Genomic DNA, 17,920 nt, shown 5'->3' with positions numbered 1-17,920 from the left:
ACACAAGCAGTTACCCCTGTAGCATTTAGTGACTCCAAATCACAAATCTTATAACACAATTATTCTATGTTCTCAGGAAAAGGACAAAGCCGGGACTGAGAATAGGCCGACTACTTCTTAGAATCACTAGAATATGAAGAAAGCACAACTTCCCAGCATCTTTAGTATTTCAGAGGGGGGAGAGGCATTAGACCTCACCTAGTGCTGCTCTTGGCTTCCAACAAGACAATTATTACTTTCATTCATATAATCTAGCACATTTCCACATTTTCTGGCCCGTAACTCGTTGTCCCTCATGAAGACCTCTGTCTGCCTTTGGCAGCTCAACACTAAATCATGTTATCACTGACTTATTGAGATCACCTGATCTGTCAGTCAGTAAATTGTGCAGTATCTGATGTAAAGGTGAGACTGACTGGCAATGTGAGCAGTCTGCCCAAATCTGCAGTGTGTTTTTATTTTGCAGAAATTGGATTTCATCTTTCTTCACCTACCGGGCTTTGCATTGCATTGCGTTGTAGCATCTTTCAGCAAAAAGAAAAAGATGCAATCAGTACCAACTTCTGATATAGAATTTCTTTTTTTTTTTAATCAAGTCACTTATTTTGTACTTGTCCAGTTGTGTAAATGATCTAGAAACACATTTTGTACTAGTCTATTTGATTTTATTTATTTGATTTTTTTTTTTGTCATGTATGCCTGTTAACACACCTTAATCTGTTTTCTGTAGCTGACAGGAGAGAAAGAATCTGAGCTCATACTGTGTGCACCATATAAAATGACTACTGTACAGAGCAGGAGCATGCAACTCAAAGGGAAAACTTTGAATTCCACAATACCCCATCTTGACCTCATGTGCAGTGCGTGTGTGTGCGCGTGTGCATATGCTTGTGTCAGAGTATTCGTTAATCCAGTCTTTGACAGTGATGTTGGTGAGCTTTTAAGAACAGCTCCAATCCTAATCACTCAGTTTTCTCACAGCAGCTTTTAAATTTGCAGGAACAAATTTACAGCCGACTGCTGTTTCTTTCTCCCTCCTAAAAAAACACTTACGTGCTCAGTTCACCTCACCCTCTGGAATACAGAAAGAAAAAAAAAAAAATATATATATATATATATAAATATATAAATATATATGTATATGTATGTGTGTGTGTTTCCACTTGCATATGTTTCATGTTTTTCTAAAGCACATTGATTGAAACTCAGTGCACGTTCTGCCTGACTGCAGGGATGCAGCTATGATGTATGTTGTAACTATTTATTTACACCGGCGGTTTTTATGGGCGGAAAGGCAGGGAGGTCATTACCTTTTATATAAATTATATGGCTGTGTGTATGCATGACTGTATACTCTAAAGTAAGCTTTCAGGTTAAAGAATCAATTTCTTGGCTTTAAAGGATTTATTTTTGTGCTATATTCCATGAACATAGATGGATGGCACAGAGTCTGAATCCATCAGTGAGATGTTATATTGATGTGATCTGAAGGTCACCCAGGATAACGGCAACAGATCAGATTTGAGTCGTAGCTGCCGATGTGTAACAGAGCTTCCACATTCATCTGAATTATGGAATTGGGTCATTGTAGTTTACAGTGTTGAGAGGAAATGTGCCGGCTCGTGCGCACATTTATAAACTCTACCTCCCTTTCTGTGTTCTGGTTAAATAAACGTGCCTCAGTCATTGTAGAAAATTGCACTTTCTGTCTCTTCCACATAATGAAAATTCAGCGCTAGAGAAAATATTAAAAAAAAAAAAAAAACCCTCCCCTTTACTCTCCAAATGCAACCACACAACCTATCCTTTTGTTTCCACAGCCTTCTTAAATTAGTTTTCTAGTGTATTTCAGACCTCAGAGTTGCAGCGGTTACATTCTAGCTGAGTGTCTGTTTCTCAAAGAGGGATTATTCCAGCCTCTACACCAAGCCTGCAATGGCTTGACTGCTGTAAGGAGAGGAAGAAGCCTCACAGGCCATTATCGCTTCCCTCCACTCTGCAGCTCCACACTCTTCAGCCATATTACGATGTAATTCTCTTCTCCACTTCTTACTTCTTCTATCTTCCCTGTTACAGATTTCCTCCCTGTCCCTTCCTTCCCGACACCTTCTAATTTCTCTTTTACAGCATCTTCCAGTCATTCTTACACCCTCACACCCCTCCCCACCCCCCTTCGCCTCCCCATAGGAGTAGGGAAAGGGTATTAACTTCATGGGGAGAAATTATATTCTGTCATCTCCCTTATAGATTATTTCTAAGCTTCTTTGAGAAGAAGGCACTGAGTCCACATTTTGCACATTTTCTCTCTTTCTTTGTGAGTAGTGTGTAAACATGCGTGAATAATGATAAATGCACACCTCCCTAAACAAGCAAGTAACATTCTCAATCCTGAAGAGCGTAACTCAGTCAAACCTAAGTAGTAATGTGAGGTTTAAAGTGGCTAAAATACCACATTCAAAGCTATCAAAGACGAGGTTTAAGTGGTAAAATGAAGGTTAAATAAAACAAATAAAAGGAAAAAAAAGCCGTAGTGCCTCGGTGACCTACTCCGAGTGTTGCATTTAACAGTTCACCCCGCTGGACCCTGCATTTAAACACTTAGAGGCTCTTTGCTGCCTGAAGTAGGTTGCTAGCACATCTAGGACCATCACAACCTATTTCCCCAAGCAGAGCGTACAGACGTAGCATTGCACCATGGCTTTTTTTCCCCCTTTTAATGCATTCACGTCTGTAAGCAAACAGACACACACACACACACGCATCTTCAGAGAAGCTGCACGCAGGGTAACTTCTGTGTTCGTGCATGCTTCAGTGGAACACTTTTGTACAGAAAATTTGTGCACAAGCGGTAGACGGTAGCTTCACGCACACTTACGCGTTGTTTTTTTTTTTTTTTTTTCCCTAAATTTGATTCTCTCTGTGACCCATTTTTATTAAATGTCAAGTGAAGCATGAAAGTGTGGTCTACACTCACAAAGTCGTCCCCCCAACCCCCTCCACTTTCAGCTTCTTATGAGCTTTTCAAGGCCACTTGCCTCACTGAGAGCATCCTAGATTTCCATATTAATTTTATTTTAATGTTTTCTATAAGACTTACAGACACATTAATGCACAGGGGAACACACCCTCAACTTTGTTTTCTGTCAATAACAGCTCTGAGGCATAATTCAATGGGACGCCAAGGTCACTGCTCTTTCCTGTCTGTCTGCTCCATTTGGCATGAAAACAAATAAACAGAGATATATGGTTTAAAAAAAAAAACAATGCATTAAGAGGAGCGACTGACAGATTGAAAGGCGACACAAATGGAAGGTCTGTGCTGCAGCAGCTGTGATACATTCATCAGCGTCTAAGAGAAACAAAGTGCTGATTGTTATCTGTAGTATCACCTTCATCCTCCTCTCACCATTCATCCATTCTTGTCTATAATCCATTGAATTGCATGCTCCGTCTCATTCTTAGCGTTTATGTTATGTGTTGGGTGATTCATTATTAAATTATTTGTGTGTGAGTATGTGTGAAAGAGAGAATGCTGACTGAAGGGGAACGTGTGCGTTATGAACTTCTTATTAATGTCTCATCCATTCCCATGAGTGTGTTGTTGCTAAAGATTGTATTTGTTATTTTTGGTTGTAATATATTTCTTATTTTATGTTGTGTTCATGTCATTAGCCGGCTTGTTTCTGTGACTACCAAAAAGACCGGCTGCATCACGTGATGGACTGAATGGAAACAGTGATTTTTTAAAATTTTATTTATTTTAAAACAAAACAACAAAATCAGTCCTCCAAATTATTCACTGATGATTCAAATACCACTCATATCTAAAAGGGCTTCCTGATCATTTTGGCACTTTCCATTAACAGATTTTTGTAAACATGTCAATTATCGATATATTTTCGTGGTTCCGTCATCGTGATGCTGCTTTCTCTTCTTGGCTCATTTGTTTTTGTTTGCTAAATGTATTCATTTTCATTTGCTGATGTCCTCATTAAATTCATTGCCATTTCATTTTCATTTCTGGGTCTTTATTCTCATACTCCTCGACTTAACTCGACACCTCATGTTCCTCATGTTCCATCAGTATAGTTATGAGGATGGTGATTGTTCTTCAGCAGCACATTTATTAGTGGTTCTCCTTTGTTAAACCTGTCTGCTGTGTGTATTCAGCAGAGCGGAACAGCTATTACAACACAAACAGTCTCAGAGGGGCATTTATCTTCCCTTGGCCACTGCTTTTACTCTGGATTTATTTATTTTTTTATGTGGGCGGGGCAGCCTAAGTCTCCCGGTCTTTAATTTTCCCTGAAGTATTTAATCAGGTTCCTGCGACTTCCTGGGATTGCAGTCCATAAGGATTGTGATTAGAAACCTTCACTGTGTCCAACTGGCAGAGAGAAAGACAGAATCCCCCAAATGGTTTTTGATCTTTTCATGAAAGTCAAGTAGATTATGTTTTCTGTCTGTCTCCTGTACCCTGTGTTCTAACAACAAAAAGAAAACCACCAACAAAAAAACCCACCATTAGCATCAAATCTTATTAGATTTTACCACCAAAGTAAACACTAATAAATCTTGCTTTTGCTGGATATTGCCTGACAGTGAAAGCAAAAAGAAGAGGTCTGACTCTGGCAGCCTGAGGAACACAGAGCAAGAAAGCCTCGCTATGTGTGCTGTAATCAGATTCAAACAGAGGCATGGAGGACAAAGCTGGCATTAATGCTTAAGTTGGTTATGTAAATGTGCGGTGCATGTTTTTAATGCTCAGCTCTACAGCTGACAGATTTCCTTTTAACCTGCAGAATAAATGATTCTTTCTGCTGCTGCAAACCTACTTCTGAGATGATGCTCCACATTTAAGGTCAACCGTGGACATCCTGTTTAATTCCTATTTATGAGCTGATCAGTATGCAGTTGCTGAGCGTTGCCCTCGCAGGTCTGAAGAGCTGTGGCTCCAGTCATGATGTAAGAGGTTTGTCAGTGTTCTCTAGTGTTGTGAGTCATAGCAACAGCAAAGGTGTAGAGATGTAGAGCTAGGAATAGTGTATTGTGCAACAGGGAGAAAGCTGGAGTGTCTAACAATAACAAGACAGTTCCTGCCAAATCTCATGATCAATATCAGCCAGACCGGGCTCCATACCTTTCTCTGTTGCTTCACCACTCCACCTCTCTCTCTCTGTTTCCCACTCTGTCTGTCACCCCATCTGCCTCATAGTTTTCCACACAGGAATGAGAGACACAAATTTCATAGAAGACTGAATCTATCTCTCTGCCCGCAGACAGGAAGTGGCCATATATAGGCTCCTGTCTCTACACTGGAAGCTGCTGTTCTCCTCTCTGTGAACAGTTTCCATAGCAACAGTATTTTGTTTCCCTCAGTGGCAGGAAGAGAGAGATAGGAGTTCAAAATGAGAAAGCAAGTTGAGGACAGGGCTGGATGTGCGATAAGAACACAAGCGAGGTAAATATCCCGAGTTGGTACGAGAAAATAAGCGACCAGAATAAGGATGATTTTTGAGATAAAACACAGGAGGGTCATCGGCTTTATGGGTATTAAGTGGGTTTTCTTGTTCCGGGATGAGTGCCCAACCAACAACAACATTACATAAACCCAACTGAGCCTGACTCACAGCTACATTTACCTACGTGGTTTTCAGGTCACAGCAGCTGAGATGAGTAAAAGAGCAGACAGCTACTGTGGCAGAGATACAGGGCAGATCAGCTCTGTAAATAGTTTTCAGATCCAAGTCATTACAGGCATGGCTTTTATCCCGGTCTGCCATGGCAGCAAGCTCTTCAGAATTTACAAATGTTCAGGACATTTTTCTTTCACTTGTTCTAAATAAAATCAGAAACACAATATCCTCTTTATGTTTGCATAGATTCAAAGCTGGTTTCAGAAGTGCTCTCAGTTTTTACTTATAGACTGTATATAAAAGATGGAAATAACCGCTGCGACATCACCCTCTGGGTTTAAACAAACCATGAAGCCTAAAGTTTGATTTTATGGCTGTCACCATGTTTTGTTTGTTTGTTTGTTCCGGGGGGGTTCAGAAGTCACCATGTTTGGACAAAAGTCTATTCCTCTCGTAACGTTGGGCATTTTAACATGGGCGTCTATGGAGATCGAGTCGTATTTGGAGCCAGCTTCAAGTGCCCTTTAGAAGAGCTGCATATTTGGATACTTATTTTTCAGCCCCTCAGGTTGCCTCTTGCTTTAACCATGCCATAATATCCACCCATCTATCTATTTTCTTAACTGTCCGTGAACATGTTGGGGTAGGAGGCCATCCCAGCTGTCATAATAAGGTGTTGCTTAATACTTAGATGCTCAGTGTCCCCCAATTTAACATATCGCCTTCTTTGAAAGATTGCTGAATTATTATCACAGCATGAATTCAACAATGCTCTGTGCCTCTTTCTATCTCTTCTTAAAGGAAAGGGATTATTGATTAATGAATGTCGTACATAGGAGAGCATCAAAAATATATCTGGCCACACATGTAACAGAGGAAAAATGTGTTGTCTCCTGGGGAACAGTAGCTCGAGGTCCTCCATAATCATTTCCTTGGCTCATGCATGACACTCAAAGCGCAAACCATTTACAAAACAAACTGCACTTGTTAATGATGCACAGTGGCCAGGTTGCTCCACTTATATTTTAGGAGAATGGTGATGGTGCGTTTTCCCATCACTGGCCGGGCTGCATATTCCAGCTCCAGCTATTGGATTTGTTCAAGCACTGGAAACGCCCCGACCTCGAAGACTGACTGCAAGCCATGAGAAAGGATTTAACCAGAGGGGAGATTAGAAAAGAGTAAAAGAAGGCTGAAAAATATACTGAACACGAGAAAAACGCCACCTTCTGAGTGAAACAGGATCAGATTGCCCTGGTTTATTAAAAGAGTCTGAAGCGAACGGCAGAGTTTGGCAGAGAGGAGCACAGAAAGACGGACAGAGACAGAAACACAAAAGGGGTAGATTCTCATTTACAGTCCCGACTAGATACTCTCCATTCTCGTTGCTTCCATGACAACCAGACAGAAGGTTACAAGGTGGAGGGCATAATGAGTTTTTGTCTTTAGATAGATGCAGACGCCTCTTCTCAGCCTCTCTCTTTCACTTTAATGACCTCCCACTTACTATCCAGATGAAAGGCAGCGCTCATCTGCCTTTATTAGTGTCACCAAAGCCCATGTTTTTATGTTTTATTAAAGGTAATAGTAAGGAGTGAGAAAAGGGTAAGAATTACTTCCAGTTGTGAGGTGAATGGAGAGGAGCTTATTTGGATGCAATCATCTCTATGATATGGACATGCACGGGGGAAGGGGGGGGGGGGGGGGGGGGGGGTGGGGGTTGCTGGCTTATGTTCAGATCACTGGCTCAAGTAAATCTGTTCAGGCTCATTTTTCTTATGAGCATGGGGCATTACATCAGAAAGATACACAGACACAGCCGTAGGGATGTTGGGAGGATAAGGCCGGTTACATGGTGCTCCTTTGTCTATTTTTGAACATACATATTTGTTTTGGCTAGGACTGGAGCAGAATTGACTGTGATTGTGTGTGTGTTTGTGTGTGTGTGTGTGTGTTTTATTGTTATTACAAACTATTTTGGGTAATGCTGCAGATTAGAAATAAACCCACTTGCCATCCTGCTCTCTACCCTCTCCCTTTTTGCAGGGGTCCCAGGGTTCTTCCACCTCTCTGTCTTCCACTAAAGGTTCGAGCCCAGTGGAAGATGGCGATGGACTTGTTACTGAAGGTGAGGAAAAACAGTGTTACAAAAACATCCCACTTTGTTTTGTACTGGCAAATATCATGCGTGTCTGAATCATATGCATGACCTTTAATGCGTCTCTTTCCTCCGTTGCTGTAGCCTGATTAGCACATGATGCTCTCAGCACCTTTCTGCTCTCAGGGCGTCTTACTCACCTTAAAAAACCTTTATCAGATGTTTTATGCTTTATGCTTGTTCTGTCCTCTATGTACACAATAAAATGACTGATAAATAATGTACTAAACCACGTAAACCAGTTCAGATTCTTGAGTCCCTCAGTTCCTCTAAAGCCTGTGCTTCTTCCCTGCAGCTGAAGTTCTAGTCGATGAGGTTCCGGCTGTGCCGTCCTACATATCAGACCGTTATAAGGTGGGGCGAATGTTAGGAGATGGGAATTTTGCAGTTGTCCGGGAGTGCATGGAGCACTCCACGGGACGAGAGTATGCTCTGAAGATCATCAACAAGGGCAAATGCAGAGGCAAGGTAAACAAACATTCATGAAGTATGACCCAAAATGCAACAACTGTACTGTGCTGGTCTGCTTCACTCAAGAAGACAAAAAGTTCTATGCATTCATATCTTCAGAGGATAAATTCAATTTTGATAGCTCATTTTCTCCTCTAATGAAAGAATATTTGTCACAGATCCCTTCTATTGCATTTCTAGAGTAATGTCTCTGTTTCACTTAAAGACCCACTGATATGATAGCAGTGGGGTAATGTAGCACCTTTGTGGAGGGATGTAGAAATGCACTCCAGGGTGTTACCAACATGCCGTAGAGAGGCAACTATAGAGACATAGTGACATACTTTAAACCAGAAAAGAAAATGAAATTTAATCATCTAAATGTCAAGTTACTCTTGGTTCCTTTAAAAAATGTCTTCCACTTGGCTAATCACTTGAACCTCTTTTTACTAGGAGCACATGATCCAGAACGAGGTGGCCATCCTTCGCCGGGTCAAACATCCAAATATCGTCTTACTCATCGAGGAGTTTGACACTTATAATGAACTTTACCTGGTCATGGAATTGGTCAAGGTGTGTGGCAACATTTGTATATTATTACTTTATGTGTTTGTGCACCATCTGCTCTGGTTAGGGACAAGCAAGGACGTTTTGCCAAATGCAGATAATGGATGGCTTCATTCTCTTGTATATAATGTTGATCATCATTATCTCAAATCTAAGAGCAACTCAGAGGGGCAGGGAGGCAGGAACAGTGACAAAGGAGCAGCATTTAGCCTGTGAAGCAAATGACGAATTTTCCAACCAGTCACACAATTTGGGACTAGAGAGAATCAGCCAGTGGCCCCGAGTGCTCACATTCTTCACTCTCTCTCGCTCTCTGAGTCAAGAAATGTTTGTGCATAATTCAGGAGCCAGGAATGTGATCCATCTGTTCGTGCTGTGGTGTGGAGTACTACGGAATATAGATGAGAGGCAATCTGTGGGAGAAGTGTGCGTACTTGTGAGCATGTCCAAAGTAGGAGGATCATGAGGAGGTTGTGGATGAATGAGGTGAAAAGAGTCACTGCTAAAATGACAGGGACTGAGAGAAGGAGAGAGACGGATAGATGATTTGAAAGGAGAGGCAAAGGATAGGAGCAGAGAGAGAGAGAGAAATTTTATATCTATTAGTACGGTATACTTTAGCATTCTTTTGCCTGGTCCTGTTCAGTCTAAGTTCTTTTTAAACTGAGGAAAATCCCAACTGGCAATAATGTGATCAAAGAATATTGTGTTGCAGTTACAAGAAGGCTCTTGCCTGTACAGAGGCGATACAGAGGACTGATTTAAACCCCATCTTTTGGGATGCCATTTGTGGACCGGGCTTAGTTTCCCGCTAACTGACTTCAGCCGCCGCCTTCCGAAACCTTGCAGAACGCCTCCAAATTTACAGCAGTATATTAATGTTCATGTACTTTGGCCCTCCAATAGCGGAGGCAGAGAAATAAAGATGTATTAGTCAAAGCCTGAGCTGGCATTTGACAGCTCTCATATTTAAACAGCTGCCATCGTGCAGGTCAGACCCTCACAGTGTGCTGTGCTGTTCTAGGATAGAGAGAGATTCAGCACTATTTTAAGCCTCTGTTCTACTTAGTCCACTCAATGAGAGAAGCACAGAGGGGATGAGAGAGAGAGATTCTAGTAGAATGAAAAATATGAGACAGAGAAAAGCCTAAAAAAAAGAAAAGGAAGTATTAATGCCACGGTAGAGGAGATGTTTCAAGCAAGATGAGGAATGAGGATTTACCTCCTCACCCCCCCACCCCCACCCCCCCATCCCTTTCACCCAGCAACCCAGATCCCCTCCACCCACTGAGCAGGCAAAAATGGTTAAATGAACTTTTTAACCTCTTTTCAGCAAAAAAGACGAGCAAGTGTGAATACTTGGAAGTGAAGCTGTTAGGTTCTGCTAGCACTAAAAACACCAACCAAAGTCTCGTGATATTTCCTGATAACTGACCCGCCGGTTATGACTCGTCCACAGGGGGGAGATCTGTTCGATGCCATCACCTCTGCCAACAGATACACAGAAAGAGACGCCAGCGGCATGCTCCACAATCTGGCCAGCGCCATCAAATACCTCCACAGCCTCAACATTGTTCACAGAGACATCAAACCAGAAAACCTGCTGGTGAGTTGATTTCACACAGATTTTGCACACATGTAACTTGCCGCAGTGTAGCAGCCTCTCCTTCTCTCCTTTCCCACCACCTTTCTGAATGATCAGTGAAGCAATATCACTCACTACGGACTCTCACAGAGCAGAGAGATGACTCATCGCTGCTGCCCTCACACCTTCTGCACACTCCTTCTCCAGCCTCCCTCGTTTGTTCTTTCCCTCCCTCCTTCTCCCTTCTGTCAAACTCCTCATTGTCATCTATAACTTCAATTACTGTTCTTTGCCCCCTCTCAGTCACTACAAGAGTTGGCTGGGCCAGATTTGAACTTTAGAAATGATCTTCTTCAGAGCTTTCTAGTGGCCACACTTACCCCTACTGAGCCAGAGGTGCAGCCTATTTTCCAGCGTTGCTTCTACTCTACAAGGAAATAAAAAATTGAAGTTGAATGGTTTAAAAAAGTGGCCTTTTATTTATTTAACTTTTTAAGGTAATGATATGCAGATCAACCACAAGTTACAGGTGGACAAAAGGCTAGACAGTGTGTATGAAAGCCTTACAATAAATATTAAACTCCCATCAACCAGTGTTCCTATTTAGGTTACTGTATAAGGTTTGTTTTGTTTTTTTGGGGGGGTCATCATTCTGATCATACTGAGCTCATTGCTGCAAATTATGATCCTGCTTTAACATAATTTGTGTATGTGTGTTCCTGTGTGTTCAGGTGTATGAACATGCAGATGGCAGCAAGAGCCTCAAACTGGGAGACTTCGGTTTGGCGACTGTGGTGGACGGACCCCTCTACACTGTCTGCGGGACCCCAACATATGTAGCACCTGAAATCATTGCAGAAACAGGGTAAGAGCTGCAACTGCAGTTTGCAGGTACCTATAACACAATAGTTGATGGCCAACAAATTTGTCATGTCATTAATACATCTAGAATGGTGGATGCTTGTGTTAAAGGGAATGCTCTGCATGTTGTTTTTTTTCTATGTTTGCCTTGATTTAACCTCTCTGTCTTTGTGCAGGTACGGTCTTAAGGTTGACATCTGGGCAGCGGGCGTCATCACCTACATCCTCCTGTGTGGTTTCCCACCCTTTCGAGGGTAAGTGAACAGCAAGCCCTGACCTGCATCCCTCCCTCTGCTTCAATGGCTTTTTTTGAAACTGTGTTTTGCAGAACCCTCTACTGGTTGGTAGTGGTATTGCACCTTTACTTGTGGACTTAATTCAAGCACTCGTTTATTTATGCACACCCATTCTTTTTTTTTTTTTGCAGGAGCAGTGATGATCAAGAAGTGCTTTTTGATCAGATCCTAATGGGACAGCTAGAATTTCCTCTGCCATACTGGGACAATGTTTCAGAAACAGCCAAGGTAAATATCTCCTGTATGTCTGATTGGTGTGAATGGAACCATATGCTGTAGAAAACTCATATATATATATATATATATATATATATATATATATATATATATATATATATATATATATATATATATATATATATATATATATATAGGGAGGGAGGGAGGAAATAACTGACATTTGCTTTTTTTTTTTTTGCTTTTTGCTGTAGGAGCTGATTCGATCCATGCTGGAGGTGGAGGTGGATAAAAGATACACTGCCCTCCAGGTGCTGGAGCACCCCTGGGTCACTGTAAGTATAGTGTTAGTAAATCTGTTCATTTGCTTTGCTTTTATTTTAAAAAAAAAACATTGAATTTACTTCCTCTCCTCTTCTGTTTAATACAGGACGAGGGTCTATGTGAGAATGAACACCAGCTGTCAGTAGCAGGAAAGATAAAGAAGCACTTCAACACCAGTCCAAAAGGCAATGACAACACTGCAGGAGTGTCAGTCATTTCTGTAAGTAACCATTAAAAAAAATAACTAGTTCATCTAAAGCTGCAGCTGTTACACTGAGTTGCATCAGTTTCTAGAGAAGTCAGCAAGTTTCTGAGTGCACTTTGAGGTGTTTCTATTTTTTCTCATGGTAGATTGATTTGTGCTGATTTCTCTTTTGTTGTTCAGTTGGATGACAGCTTTTCTATGCAGAGATCTGGGTCGTTGGATTTCTACCAGCACCCGGCCATGTACTGGATAAGGTACGCCAGGTTTCCATAGAGACACGACTGGGTCACAAATCAGCGAGAAATCACAACAAACCAAAACAGTGTCTCTGAAATTGATGTCTCCCCCCCTCCCTTGCGTGCTGCCCTGCTGACTGGCTGCTGCTGTGCTGCTTTGACAGCCTCATGTTGTCCCCCCCCCCACCCGCGCTGTACTTTCTGTGCTCTGCTTTTTTTTTGCTTCTCTCCTTTCATCCGTTGTTGTAAACACAGATTTCATTCCTGCATTACCCGCATCGCTGTCGTGCATCACTGGCTAAAGCCGTGTCCCTCTGTGTTTGTGTCACCTTTTTATCGGTCTCCCTTGCTTTTCGTAGTGTGTGAATAACAGCGTGCTCAAGTAGAATGACCCTCGCTAATGATTCTCCTGTGCATTCTGTTGAACATATCCCACGCTGCAAAGTTAACAAACTGCTGTTGTGAAGGTTTCCACTGAGTCGTTTTTTTTGTTTGCACAATTCCTTTGTGAACGAAGCTTTTCCAAGAAATAACCCAGCACTGCTGCTTGTCTGAGTGATTTCCTGTGATGTTTTCGCCTGATGCGATGCTCCCCACCTGGTTGCCTCCACAAACACCAGGGCTTGTTATTGAGCTCCCATTACCCGACTCCTGTTGTGTGACTTTATCCACTGATTTATGAGGACCATGAGGTTCATTGTTATAAAGGTTACAGGACTTGGAGGAATGTGGATTCTGAGAAGAGGGAATTAAAAAACAATCTTGAATGGTGAATAAATGAATACATTATCTGGTTTTTAAACTCCCAGATTTCCAACATGACAGAGTTTAATTTGGCTGATTAGAAATCCTGAACTCTATAGGAAAAAAAAACCATATTTTTTCATGCGTTGCCCAAATGGTAAGGTTAAGGTTGTAGATTTTAGTTGTAAATAATCAACTGGGGAAGATTTCTGGTAAACTCTGTTTCTACTAAAAATGAATGGAAATGTACACTCTGGGATCTTTCTCATATCCGTGGTAGAAATTTCCCACTTTAATAACAGTTTATACAACATTTTGTTCCTAAAAACACGTTGACTTTTTTCTGGCTGCTGATGTTCCTTTTGATTGTAAAGTGATAAAAAAGTGATATTGAAAATCTCCCCTGTCAAACCTTTACTGTGCCAGAAAAATGAAACAATGTGGAACCTGCTTCTATCCAAGATATTTATTCTGGAAAAGATTGCAGATTTGTGCATGTTTAGATAGCCTCTCCCCCTCCTTGTTGCTGTCCAATTAATATTGATTAGTAACTTATTGAACATGTGAACATGTTCTTCTGGTCCTCCATATTGGATTTAATCCACTGTGCGACTGGTAGATCTAATCTTAATCTTTTCCTCCTCTTCTCTTTTTCAGGCCACCCCTCTTGATAAGGAGAGGCAGGTTCTCGGACGAGGACGCCACCCGGATGTGAAGCCGCTGCCTCTGCAGATGATGCCAACTGTGAATTCAGTAACAACAGAAACACTACGGGCGGAGCCCCCCAGTTGCCTCCTTGGCCTGCCCATGGCCCCTCCCTCTCTGACCCCTGACACTTGCTCTGACCCCTCCCGGACCCCAGACTCCCATCTGACTCTGATGACATCTCCATCAGCTCAGCCAGCACTGTCTGCTCCCCCAACTCGTCCTTCTAGAGAGAGGGCGAAGGGGAGTGGGGGGAGGAAGAGGAGGAAGGTGTGCAGTGACAGAAGCAAGGAGGGAGAATCCTCATCCAGCTCCTCCCTCTGCATGTGGTGGAGGAGGAGGAAGAGGAGTCGTCCGCTTTCTCCCAGAGTCTCTCACCTATGCTGGGGGTGAACAGTGGAAAAAACCATGTAGGAAAAAATAAAATCAAATAAAAGTATTAGAGAGAACTTTACACTTCCCCGAATCCATCTTTCCAAACCTGGAGGAAAGCTGGATAAAGGGGTGGATGAGAAGATGTTAGCGAGGTTGGGAGAAAGGTTAAAGAGGCAACAAGAAACAGGGATCACGAGGAAGAGGGAAAAAGCAGAGTGAGGGGAAAGACTTTTGTTTATTTCTTTTTAACATTTTCTCATCTGAGCACATGTTGCAGAGCTCAAGGAGCGAGAAAGGGCAGCAGCACTGCTTTACCCTTCAGTGATGATCCGGGCTCGACATGGAAACTTCCTTAAGGTGGAACAGCTCTACAAGGCAATATGAGAATATGGACCAATGTTCATGTTTTATTGAACCTTATTTATTCATACTTTATTCACAGCATTTTTTGATATGTATTCTCTTTTCATAGAAAAAAAAAGGAACAATATGTTTTTATTGACTTCTCCTTCAAGTTGGTGGAATTAAATTACAGCAAAGTGCTTAGAAGTAGAGTACAGAAATGTTTAAGTAGGCGACAGTAGACGTGATGAAAACATAACGTTGGAAAGCGAGCTACAACATGCGGCAAAGAGATTTTCTCGTCTTTTTGTTGCAAAATGTGTTAAGAATGGTGTTGACAAAAAAAAAAAAAAAGATGAAAGACAGAACAAAGATGGCACTTGTGCTGTAACGCTGTTCTCCAAACAGTACTGGCGCTGCCTTCCCGTAATGTTGAACTGCAGTCACACCAGTTTACATTTTTACACAGACGGCTATCTAAAGACGACGGCGGTTGCGTTTGATCGCTCCTTGTGATTGTGTTACCTGGTCGGTTCATGACATCTTGATACACAAAACTCAGCAGCATCCTGGTGCTTGTGTAGCAATCTCGACATCTGAATCATGTTTCCTCAAGGCACACATTTTCACAATGACATCGGACTCATTTTTTTAAAAACATTTTATGAACATTAGAGACCTGTTTCATCAAACATGTCCAGCTGTGGTTGGTGCAGCTCAAGTGTTCACCTTATATGGTTAATTACATATGTTTTAGGTGGTGAAGGTGTACAGTTAACACACGCGAGCTGCCTATTTGCACATTTGCACTGCAGTCTAGGTGCAGTGAGACAGGACAGACAGAATGACGGTATGGATGCCAGAGAACCAGCAGTACAGCGAAAAGGGTGGAGGAGAATTTATTTCAGCTCTGTACAACCTCATTCATGGCTTCATTTCTTCAGATGAAAGCATGACAGACATACAGTAGCCTATTCTTATAAAAGAAACTGTTTAGTGAAGTATCGTTTATATGTTATGTAAATAACAATTTTATTTATTTTGATAGTTCACAACACAGTATATTTCTTTACTAGTAGTCAGTCTATGAAAATTGTAAAATAATAATTAAAAAAAAAACATACATGCGTATCAGTCAGCAAAGAAAAAAAAATAATCTAGTGGAGATCATCAGGCTGAAGTGAACATCAAGTATGGGTGAGTTGATGAGGACTGTAGGATCTGTAGTGGATAAGTAGAAGAGACCATCATCTTTGCCTCCCACTGGGAATGATGTCACTTCTTTCTTTGGAAAAGCAGCCACTAATACAGTTTCCCTAAAACTGATGTGAGATAAGAGACGAGAAGCCAGATGAGTGAGAGAAATACAGAGCAGTGTTAGCTTTTTTGTTTTGTTTTTTTTGTTTTTTGCAGATGATCTCCCTGCAGCCGTCACACCTGTCAGACTCTCTGTATTTATTCTCATCATTGCACATATGCGGTAATGTGCTGCCGTAATGAGCAGATCAGTATGAATTTGTTGTGCTCTCCAGCACATGGACATATGGTTTACCAAAGTGCTCTCACAGCTGACCCACTGTATTACAGTCCATTGCAATACCAATACCTGTACCTCTGTTCAACAATGGTCTATGACTATAGTAATAATTAAAATATGTTTAAAATCAAACTGTTTGTGTCTTTTGTGGATCCAAACTGTGTTTAGTTTGTGTGCGATTTTAAAACTTTGCTGTATCATTGGGCCGTAGACCAAATGTACAGTTCAGTCCTTGCCTTAACTTTTCATACATACAGACTTCAGTTTGTTTTCTGTTCTATCAAATAAATGCACTTATCCCACACAGGCCCTCTGCTCATTATGAACCGTTAAATGCTTGGTGGCACTTGGCTAGAGGCCTGATCAATATTCTGTTATCAATCCTGACTGGGATTGTAGGGTTGAAAGAGTAATGTTACCTGCAAGAAGATTAAATCAAGCGGAAAGTTTATCTGAAAAACCTGCTGTGATGATAGATTGTAAATAAAAGATGGCTGTAGGCACTGGAACATCACCCACTGGCTAGTGAAGTCTCTAGCATTTTGAAGCCAAACAACACCAGGTGGGGGGAATCTGTGAAAGCAATGAGCATGTCCTGCTTTTATTCACCTTTTTAATTCTAACGGGGGCAGTGATTTACAAAGTGAACACACGATGTATTCAGTAAGACCTGAAACTAGCACTTGAGTCCAAAATCTCATCAGGTCATAGAACGAGCAAGCCCGGGAATGTTTTCCCACAGACTTCAACAAAACCATGATGGTGCATTCACACCAAACGTGAAGCAAAGTTCCCCTCACATTGAATGCAGTTGTGTAGGAAACCCATGACTGTTCATGCCTAACAGCTGGAATCAAGGTGCAATAAGCTATTTTCAGAACTTACCATGAAGTCCTGTGATCTCACTCACTTGTAAAGTTGAACCATGCAGGCCCAGCTGTAACATCAACAGGCCTCTGATCCATTTTTGATTGTCTGTGGTGTCAGCAGAATTCCAGCTGATGGGGCTTCACAAAGAGAAAATTAAGCTGAAATATTCCAGCTGGCACAAACTCAGATTTCCTCTGTTTGGGTTTCCCAGCACTAACAGAAACACTCCGCCCCACTGCGTAGACTTTGTATGTAATCACCATAACTCTTTTTACAACCAGAGTTTAAGGCACTTTCAGACCTTGAACCCACATCCATCTCACACAGACACAAAATCTGCAGAAAATGTGTCCTATTTCTAAAGTTTTAGCTTTCTCATTTTTTTAAGAATTCAGTATTATCCAAATGAAAATTAGATTCTGGCATTTTTTATTTATTGCGCAAAGACCAAAACCATGTGAAAAAAATCACAGCGTTGTAGTGTTACACTTTCATTTTCAAGTTTACATTGGCTTTTTCGAAAGCCCATCAGCACAGGCGAACAGCGCCGTGATGGGCCTGGGCAGATATTCTGGGCTCGGTGAACCGGGGGTACCAGAGAAAGACAGCAGGGCGCGCGCGCGCGCGCGCACGCGCGCGCGCGCGGCGCGCGCGCACACACACACACACACACACACAACCACACACACACACACACACACACACACACACACACACACACACACCCACACACACAGCACAGCACATAGGAATAATCAATAATATCAATAGCATCATTCCAGCTTTTTATCAACACCATGGACAGCAACTGCAGTAACAGGTCAGGGGAATGGACACATAATCTTCTTCAAA

General features: G+C 41.8%; 1 protein-coding gene across 7 annotated transcripts in view; it reads left to right on the top strand.

The window, feature by feature from the left end:
- dclk1a (doublecortin-like kinase 1a) overlaps window positions 1-15,015 on the top strand; it is a 46,025-nt gene extending 31,010 nt beyond the window's left edge. For 4 of the 7 annotated variants that reach the window (XM_030746713.1, XM_030746714.1, XM_030746712.1 and 1 more), the window contains 11 exons: window positions 7,683-7,764; window positions 8,090-8,262; window positions 8,698-8,817; window positions 10,271-10,417; window positions 11,128-11,261; window positions 11,434-11,511; window positions 11,685-11,781; window positions 11,985-12,065; window positions 12,161-12,274; window positions 12,440-12,513; window positions 13,897-14,100. In XM_030746713.1, coding sequence (XP_030602573.1) covers window positions 7,683-7,764; window positions 8,090-8,262; window positions 8,698-8,817; window positions 10,271-10,417; window positions 11,128-11,261; window positions 11,434-11,511; window positions 11,685-11,781; window positions 11,985-12,065; window positions 12,161-12,274; window positions 12,440-12,513; window positions 13,897-13,954 — 1,158 coding nt within the window. In that variant the 3' untranslated portion in view covers window positions 13,955-14,100. Of the gene's footprint in view, window positions 1-76; window positions 4,012-7,682; window positions 7,765-8,089; window positions 8,263-8,697; window positions 8,818-10,270; window positions 10,418-11,127; window positions 11,262-11,433; window positions 11,512-11,684; window positions 11,782-11,984; window positions 12,066-12,160; window positions 12,275-12,439; window positions 12,514-13,896 lie in introns of those variants that run through there. The other 3 variants (XM_030746717.1, XM_030746718.1, XM_030746716.1) reach the window with 2 other exon arrangements.
- Window positions 15,016-17,920: the final 2,905 nt, after the last annotated feature.

The sequence above is a fragment of the Archocentrus centrarchus genome, chromosome 14, assembly GCF_007364275.1.
Source record: "Archocentrus centrarchus isolate MPI-CPG fArcCen1 chromosome 14, fArcCen1, whole genome shotgun sequence".
Lineage (NCBI taxonomy): Eukaryota > Metazoa > Chordata > Actinopteri > Cichliformes > Cichlidae > Archocentrus > Archocentrus centrarchus.
The sequence above is the reverse complement of the archived record's forward strand: the minus strand, read 5'-3'. Positions and strand labels throughout refer to the sequence as shown.